The 9,508-nt window shown below is 33.1% G+C and overlaps 1 protein-coding gene across 4 annotated transcripts in view; it reads right to left on the bottom strand.

Annotated features, from left to right (window-relative positions):
* Positions 1-3,589: 3,589 nt before the first annotated feature.
* LOC107665793 (set1/Ash2 histone methyltransferase complex subunit ASH2) overlaps positions 3,590-9,508 on the bottom strand; it is a 12,852-nt gene continuing 6,933 nt past the window's right edge. For 3 of the 4 annotated variants that reach the window (XM_016456818.1, XM_016456820.1, XM_016456821.1), the window contains 6 exons: positions 8,937-9,104; positions 8,663-8,856; positions 7,115-7,207; positions 6,926-7,024; positions 5,547-5,606; positions 3,590-4,276 (listed from right to left, as the gene is read on the bottom strand). In XM_016456818.1, the coding sequence (XP_016312304.1) occupies positions 4,169-4,276; positions 5,547-5,606; positions 6,926-7,024; positions 7,115-7,207; positions 8,663-8,856; positions 8,937-9,104 (722 nt within the window). In that variant the 3' untranslated portion in view covers positions 3,590-4,168. The remainder of the gene's footprint in view (positions 4,277-5,546; positions 5,607-6,925; positions 7,025-7,114; positions 7,208-8,662; positions 8,857-8,936; positions 9,105-9,508) is intronic. The other variant, XM_016456822.1, reaches the window with a different exon arrangement.

Below are 9,508 nucleotides of genomic sequence, written 5' to 3'. Positions count from 1 at the left end.
AAAAATAATAAAAGAAACTGCTTTATGATGTTTTATATGCTCAATTTGTAAATAAAAGACAAAACCAGTGTGCAAATGTCTTCTTTCGTGCTTTTATATTACAAAAAAACTGATTTATGATGTTTTATATGCTCGATTTGTAAATAAAAGACAAAACCAGTGTGCAAATGTCTTCTTTCGTGCTTTTATATTACAAAAAAACTGATTTATGATGTTTTATATGCTCGATTTGTAAATAAAAGACAAAACCAGTGTGCAAATGTCTTCTTTCGTGCTTTTATATTACAAAAAAACTGATTTATGATGTTTTATATGCTCGATTTGTAAATAAAAGACAAAACCAGTGTGCAAATGTCTTCTTTCGTGCTTTTATATTACAAAAAAACTGATTTATGATGTTTTATATGCTCGATTTGTAAATAAAAGACAAAACCAGTGTGCAAATGTCTTCTTTCGTGCTTTTATATTACAAAAAAACTGATTTATGATGTTTTATATGCTCGATTTGTAAATAAAAGACAAAACCAGTGTGCAAATGTCTTCTTTCGTGCTTTTATATTACAAAAAAACTGATTTATGATGTTTTATATGCTCGATTTGTAAATAAAAGACAAAACCAGTGTGCAAATGTCTTCTTTCGTGCTTTTATATTACAAAAAAACTGATTTATGATGTTTTATATGCTCGATTTGTAAATAAAAGACAAAACCAGTGTGCAAATGTCTTCTTTCGTGCTTTTATATTACAAAAAAACTGATTTATGATGTTTTATATGCTCGATTTGTAAATAAAAGACAAAACCAGTGTGCAAATGTCTTCTTTCGTGCTTTTATATTACAAAAAAACTGATTTATGATGTTTTATATGCTCGATTTGTAAATAAAAGACAAAACCAGTGTGCAAATGTCTTCTTTCGTGCTTTTATATTACAAAAAAACTGATTTATGATGTTTTATATGCTCGATTTGTAAATAAAAGACAAAACCAGTGTGCAAATGTCTTCTTTCGTGCTTTTATATTACAAAAAAACTGATTTATGATGTTTTATATGCTCGATTTGTAAATAAAAGACAAAACCAGTGTGCAAATGTCTTCTTTCGTGCTTTTATATTACAAAAAAACTGATTTATGATGTTTTATATGCTCGATTTGTAAATAAAAGACAAAACCAGTGTGCAAATGTCTTCTTTCGTGCTTTTATATTACAAAAAAACTGATTTATGATGTTTTATATGCTCGATTTGTAAATAAAAGACAAAACCAGTGTGCAAATGTCTTCTTTCGTGCTTTTATATTACAAAAAAACTGATTTATGATGTTTTATATGCTCGATTTGTAAATAAAAGACAAAACCAGTGTGCAAATGTCTTCTTTCGTGCTTTTATATTACAAAAAAACTGATTTATGATGTTTTATATGCTCGATTTGTAAATAAAAGACAAAACCAGTGTGCAAATGTCTTCTTTCGTGCTTTTATATTACAAAAAAACTGATTTATGATGTTTTATATGCTCGATTTGTAAATAAAAGACAAAACCAGTGTGCAAATGTCTTCTTTCGTGCTTTTATATTACAAAAAAACTGATTTATGATGTTTTATATGCTCGATTTGTAAATAAAAGACAAAACCAGTGTGCAAATGTCTTCTTTCGTGCTTTTATATTACAAAAAAACTGATTTATGATGTTTTATATGCTCGATTTGTAAATAAAAGACAAAACCAGTGTGCAAATGTCTTCTTTCGTGCTTTTATATTACAAAAAAACTGATTTATGATGTTTTATATGCTCGATTTGTAAATAAAAGACAAAACCAGTGTGCAAATGTCTTCTTTCGTGCTTTTATATTACAAAAAAACTGATTTATGATGTTTTATATGCTCGATTTGTAAATAAAAGACAAAACCAGTGTGCAAATGTCTTCTTTCGTGCTTTTATATTACAAAAAAACTGATTTATGATGTTTTATATGCTCGATTTGTAAATAAAAGACAAAACCAGTGTGCAAATGTCTTCTTTCGTGCTTTTATATTACAAAAAAACTGATTTATGATGTTTTATATGCTCGATTTGTAAATAAAAGACAAAACCAGTGTGCAAATGTCTTCTTTCGTGCTTTTATATTACAAAAAAACTGATTTATGATGTTTTATATGCTCGATTTGTAAATAAAAGACAAAACCAGTGTGCAAATGTCTTCTTTCGTGCTTTTATATTACAAAAAAACTGATTTATGATGTTTTATATGCTCGATTTGTAAATAAAAGACAAAACCAGTGTGCAAATGTCTTCTTTCGTGCTTTTATATTACAAAAAAACTGATTTATGATGTTTTATATGCTCGATTTGTAAATAAAAGACAAAACCAGTGTGCAAATGTCTTCTTTCGTGCTTTTATATTACAAAAAAACTGATTTATGATGTTTTATATGCTCGATTTGTAAATAAAAGACAAAACCAGTGTGCAAATGTCTTCTTTCGTGCTTTTATATTACAAAAAAACTGATTTATGATGTTTTATATGCTCGATTTGTAAATAAAAGACAAAACCAGTGTGCAAATGTCTTCTTTCGTGCTTTTATATTACAAAAAAACTGATTTATGATGTTTTATATGCTCGATTTGTAAATAAAAGACAAAACCAGTGTGCAAATGTCTTCTTTCGTGCTTTTATATTACAAAAAAACTGATTTATGATGTTTTATATGCTCGATTTGTAAATAAAAGACAAAACCAGTGTGCAAATGTCTTCTTTCGTGCTTTTATATTACAAAAAAACTGATTTATGATGTTTTATATGCTCGATTTGTAAATAAAAGACAAAACCAGTGTGCAAATGTCTTCTTTCGTGCTTTTATATTACAAAAAAACTGATTTATGATGTTTTATATGCTCGATTTGTAAATAAAAGACAAAACCAGTGTGCAAATGTCTTCTTTCGTGCTTTTATATTACAAAAAAACTGATTTATGATGTTTTATATGCTCGATTTGTAAATAAAAGACAAAACCAGTGTGCAAATGTCTTCTTTCGTGCTTTTATATTACAAAAAAACTGATTTATGATGTTTTATATGCTCGATTTGTAAATAAAAGACAAAATCAGTGCAAATGTCTTTTTTCGTGCTTTTATATTACAAAAAAAATGATTTATGTTTTATATGCTCAATTTTTAAATAAAAGACAAAATCACCGGTAAAGGATGTCTTTTTTCATGGTTTCATATTACAAAAAAAAAAACAGATTTATGTTTTATTTGCTTAATTTGTAAATAAAAGGCAAAATCAGTGTGCAAATGTGTGCAGAATTGGACTAAACAAATCTCTGTCCTTTTTATCCTCATAATTCCTGATTCATGTAAAAGACAGATGGCTTCCTCACTGGAGAAGTTAAGAGTGCAAATGATGTCTTTTTTCATGCTTTCATATTTAAAACAACAACAACCAGATTTATGATGTTTTATATGCTAGATTTTGAAATAAAAGATTAAATCAGTTTGCAAATGGTGTCTGGTCATTGCATTAATAAATACTAAATTGTAACAGTGTAGAAATATCACAAAACATACATGCATGACAGCAAAAATGCCATTTATATTCCTTTAGATTACTTTATTAAAACAAGTTTGTGTATAAAACATGGTTTACAAAAAAAAAAATCATATTTTACATCTATCTGAATGACTACAAACCACTTAAGAAATAAACAACTGATAAAAACCATGAATGGAAACCCATGGCATCTGAGAACACTGTTAAACACACACCACATCACACACAACTGAACATCAGACTTCAGCAGGTCACTGTATGACGGAAATGAAATCATGACTGATACTAAAATAAACCTGCAGTATGAGGAAACGTAGTATGTAACTATTAAAACAAGCTTACATAAAAGATAAACCATCCGAAACATCATTTTCTAGCTGGATTCATCCATCAACATCACAATCTGGTGCAGTGTGAGGTTTCATGAAATAAAAACCGAAATATGAGAAATGCATGCTGACTTATGAGAAAGACATTTTGAATCCTGCATAGAAAACAAGGGCAGAATACGACTGTAACCAAATGATTTAATGATATGTAACAAAAAATGCTGTGCGCTGTTGATAATGGTACATGAAAACATGTTTTCAGCCTTATGGCTGGTGGGTTTGGCATGGATTTAACCCTCCCACGGGGGGCTCCGTCGGCCGTCTACTTCTGTCTCCACGTGGTACAGCATATCAGCCAGCGTGTGTTCAGTCACAGCACCCCAACCCATGTCACTCATCTGATGATATACAACAAACACTCAATGGTGCAATAATGTAGAACAGCTCAAAACATCACAGACTCTTGTACTTCAACTGTACATTAAGCAGAAACTAATATCGGGCAATATAGCTAAAATATAATGATATTAAGATTAAATTCAAAATATTGATATTTTGCACTAAAATGGCATATAAAGGGTGATGCTTTTCAAATTCAACACTTGTTGTCGGCAAAAAAATTCTAAATCTAAAGCAGAAAGGAAAAGAGAGTAAAACAGTTGAAAACATCAATGCATGCTTTTCTACACTGCTTTTCACTAAATAAACACAAGGAAATCATATTTAATCATTTTGATTTAAATGCACATATACACACACGTTTATTATAGTTAACAAAAACTAAAACCATAAAAAAGTTAACTGAAATAAAATAAAATATAAATAATAACAATAATAAAAATGACATTACAAGTATTAACAAACCAACAAAAAACATTATTATATTTTAGGTAGTTCCCAAAGCAACCTTTCACATTTTTATTTACTTTATTAACTTAATTTACTAAACAAAAAAATGAAAATTAAAATGAATAATAAAAAAACTATATAGACCAAAACAATACCTAATAAAAACGACAAATAAAATGTATAAAAAATTACATTTTATGTCAGCTAGTTGTCAAAGCATCATTTCGTTTAACACGATTTACTAAAATAAAAACCGAAACGAAAATGAATAAAAACTATATAGACATTAAAACTAATAAATAAATAAAAATGACAAAAACAACAAAATGACTAAAACTTTTAAATGAAAATTAAAACAGAAAATACAAAAGTAAAAACTTATTCAAAGTATTAAAATTATAGTCAATGATATTAAAACAACACTACATATATCATGACACAGTAATGCACAGCAATTTATTCTTTTACGAAAAGATTTAAGCAGAACAAAAACGAGGCCCTTCCCAGACAGTTCCCATGAAGACTGAAGCAAACGCTTCCCTAGAATCTCACTGTATGCATTAATACTACGTCACACACAGCATTCATGTCCTCTCTGGAATTAAGGGCTGAGCCAAAGCCGTTAATAATAAGGTGGAGTACAGATGATTTTAGTCTCCGTATGATTTAATGGGCACAAAACATCAGCTATAACATAAATATCTCAGAGCCCTAGAAGAAATATGCCTTTATTTGGGCAAATACCAGTAGGAATATATCAAGTACTATGGTAACAGGAAAAGTATTCACGTTTAAAAAAACTTTGGATTTGACACTCACTGGCTGAAACTTGATGTCTTTTGATGGGTATCTGAAGTGAGGTCCAAAATTAACAGACACCTGGAGAGAGGAAAAAGCATGAAAGATTATCCGGATCCACTCATTTCGGTTCATATGCGTGACATAATCCTTTCAACTCTTTCATACTGCACCATCTAGTGTATGAACAGAGTCTTTACACAGAATATATACAGAGGAACTAATGACAACTCTTTGATAAACACCTCTGAGCAGTCAAACTTATTTAGCTTAGCACAAAGAAGAAAAAAAAAAAAGCACAAATTTGTACATATACTGGTGTTCAAAAGTTTGAGATTGTAATATTGTAATTTTAAAATCGAGCAAGGACGCATTCAACTGATCAAAAGTGACAGTAAAGGCGTTTATAAATAGGGTTGCAAAGGGGTGGAAAATTTCCAGTAAACTTCCGGAAATTTTCCCAAAATCCCTGGAATATTCCAAAAAATCCTAGAAAGTTTCCAACATTTCTGGAATGTTTCCGAAATTTACTGGAAAATGTCCACCTTTTTGCAACCCTATTTATAATGTTACAAAAGATTTCTATTTCAAATAAATGCGGTTCTTTTAAACTTTCTATTCATCAAATAATCCTGAAAAACGAAACGCATCACAGTTTCTGTTTTCAACACTGATAATAATCAGAAGTGTTTCTCGAGCAGCAAATCAGCACATTAGAGTGATTTCTGAAGATCATGTGACACTGAAGACTGGAGTAATGATGCTGAAAATTCAGCTTTGATCACAGAAATAAATTACATTTTACAATAAATGACGTTTATTAAAATGTTTCATTAAAAACATCCCCCAAACTTGTGAACGGTAGTATGCGCATGAGTGGTTGTGTGCAATTAAAATTATTATTTAAGGGGGGGGGGAGTCGTGGCCTAATGGTTAGAGTCGGACTCGTAATCCAAAGGTTGTGGGTTCGAGTCTCGTACCGGCAGGGATTGTAGGTGGGGGGAGTGAATGTACAGCGCTCTCTTCCACCTTCAATACCACGACTGAGGTGCCCTTGAGCAAGGCACCGAACCCCCAACTGCTCCCCGGGTGCCGCAGCATAAATGGCTGCCCACTGCTCCGGGTGTGTGTTCACAGTGTGTGTGTGTTCACTGCTGTGTGTGTGTGCACTTTGGATGGGATAAATGCAGAGCACTAATTCCGAGTACGGGTCACCATACTTGGCCACATGTCACGTCACTTTCATTTACATTCAGGTGAGAGTTTTAACGTGCAAAACAGCAAATTCGAGAGTTTCCGTCCTTCTGTACCTAAACAGACAACATCGGTTTAAATATTTTGCTTGCCTACATTTACTCGCACAAAATAGAAAACACAACTTTCAGACGGTTTTCACGTACCGTGCAGCTCTTGTAGAGGGATATGGCGGGGAAATACATGCCCTCGAACAGATCCTCATAGGCCACACCTTGATTCACTCCGTTCTTAAAAAATATAATCTGACCAAAAATCACGCATCAGTGATGACATCACAATCAAATAGCCAAATACAACTTGAACGCTTGAATATAATGCAGTGAAACACTCACTCGGCTGGAACTGGTGGGTTTTAAACTCTTCTCGGCCTTGTCCACGTAATCTTTCTCTTCAAAGTACAAGTAGCTTTTGAATTTGATCAGCGCCTTTGAGAAAAATTAACAACTGATCACAAATCTCACGGTTACGGTTTTTGAGCCACGGATCAGATCGTTTTTCGGATCAGCAAGAAAAGAAAAAACTATTTCAATGGGACTTTGCTTCCCATTTATAACTTAAAGACAAGTACTTCTTCGATACCACAGCAAAAACTATTAGCCTAACTATGAACGTTCAAACATGATTAAAGAGACAAGTAAAAATAAGAACAAATACACCAATTACAAGCATAGACAAATAAAACAGAACAAAGTTACTAATAAAATAAGGTCGGTAGTATTCAGGTACAGAAATGTAATAATTAGGGTAAAATAACACTGCATAGCGGTCACTGTATAAATTAAATATAGATATTTGTCAAAAGTGTTTTGTTGTTTGATGAGCATTTAACGACAGCAACAGTTAGTTATTTATAGGCTGCTGTCACTTTAAGAGCTGATGCACGGATCCAATATAATGATACACATCCAATTTCTTTCTCAGCTGTTTTCATTCACTTTTCATTCTTTTACCAGAATGATTGTTGAGATCGGTATGTTGTCATAATTTTGTGTGTATGTGTCTGTTCAGAGGTTTCAGATTCAGTTCAGTGTTCGCGCGCAGTGAAACGCGCTTCTTGGCGTGCGTGCTTCATGTGTGCGTGTCTACGCATAGAAAAGAGTGCGCGAGTAACAAATAGAGTTCCCTTTCGCTGGAATGGTTTAAAATTGCCTGCGTGTGTAAACACGTACAAATGATAATCTTTCACTCTATTATGGTTACATTTTGCAATTAATCAGCAGATCACATGCGTGCCAAACCGTGGGGACGGATCAACTACGATCCATTCATCTACTAATTACCATGTAAAACTAGTGATGCACAAAATGCACATTTTACAAAAAAAAACCTAAATCTAAGCTTTCATTTAGCAGAAAACAGAAACTGAAAATAAAGAGTATTTAGTAGTTTAATTAATAAAATGTATTTAATAACCAACACAGAGTTGTATATATAAATTCATTCTCTGCAGTGAATAGGTGCCGTCAGAATGAGAGTCCAAACAGCTGATAAAAACATCACAATAATCCACAAGTAATCCACACCACTCCAGTCCATCAGTTAACGTCTGGAGAAGACAAAAGCTACGTGTTTGTAAGAAACAAATCCATCATTAAGTTGTTTACTGGCCAAAATAGAAGTCCATAATCCATAATAATGCTTCCTCCAGTGAAAAAGTCCATCCCCTGTCGTCAAAATCCACCCACTGCAGAGCATCCATTGGTGAGCAAGTGATGCAATGCTACATTTCTCCAAATCTGATGAAGAAACAAACTCATCTAGATCTAGGATGGCCTGAGTAAATTTTCATTTTTGGGTGAGCTATTCCTTTAAGTAAAATGCATTTTCAGCTGAAGATCAAATAAATCAATAAATAAACAAATTACTTAATTTGTTCATACTTTGTCCTTGTAGGTGTCAGGCAGAGCCTTGGCGGTTTCGGTGTCGTCTGGAAGCTCAATGTAGAAGCCCAAGATGTCGCCCTGTCCGTAGCTGTCAGAGTAATGCTTTCCTATGGACTGATGGAAGCGCGTTCCTTTCTTACTGCGCCATGAGTAGCTGAACTTATCGTAACCCAGAGGAGCTTGTAGGTTTCCTGAGATGAAAAACATATGACGGACGCTGTAAATACATGGAAGCTTCTGTAACTGTTAGCAGTGCTGTTACAGGACAGACCTAAAGGCTGCGACCAGCCCAGCCGAGCCGCGGTGTCCGGTGGCATCTCGTCCACAGTGACCTCAAAATACCACGCGCCCTTTCTGACGCCATGAGACGCTCGGACCATCGAGTAGCCCTTCTCTCCGGTCACCGTCAAGCGGTCGTCTGAAATCTTTAGCTGCGGAGCTGAAATAGAGATAAAAATACAGTAAGCAATTGAGCAGGAGGTTTATTTACAGTGGTGGCCAAAATGATTAGAACACTAGTATTTCCAGCAGCTAAAAATGGTTTTAAGTCAGTTATTTCTATGTTTTGCTGTAGTGTGTCAGTAGGAAATATCATATTTACATTTCCAAACAATCATTTTGCCATTAATTGTAATAATGCAGTGAGATTTTTGTCTGACGACAGCCAGTGCTGCACACAGAGATCTGATCTGATCATCATCAGTCTGTCTGGAGTGACATGAAGACACAGAACAAACTGAGACTAAATCCAGAAGAACCGTGCCAATGTCTCCAAGACGCTTCAAGAAACCTACCTGCAAAGTTACAGTGCTGTTAAAAGTTTTAGGCACTTGTGTAAAAATG

Source organism: Sinocyclocheilus anshuiensis, unplaced genomic scaffold, assembly GCF_001515605.1.
Source record: "Sinocyclocheilus anshuiensis isolate Anshui unplaced genomic scaffold, SAMN03320099.WGS_v1.1 scaffold743, whole genome shotgun sequence".
In the NCBI taxonomy this organism is placed as follows: Eukaryota; Metazoa; Chordata; class Actinopteri; order Cypriniformes; family Cyprinidae; genus Sinocyclocheilus; species Sinocyclocheilus anshuiensis.
This window is presented reverse-complemented; position numbering and strand designations above follow the sequence as displayed.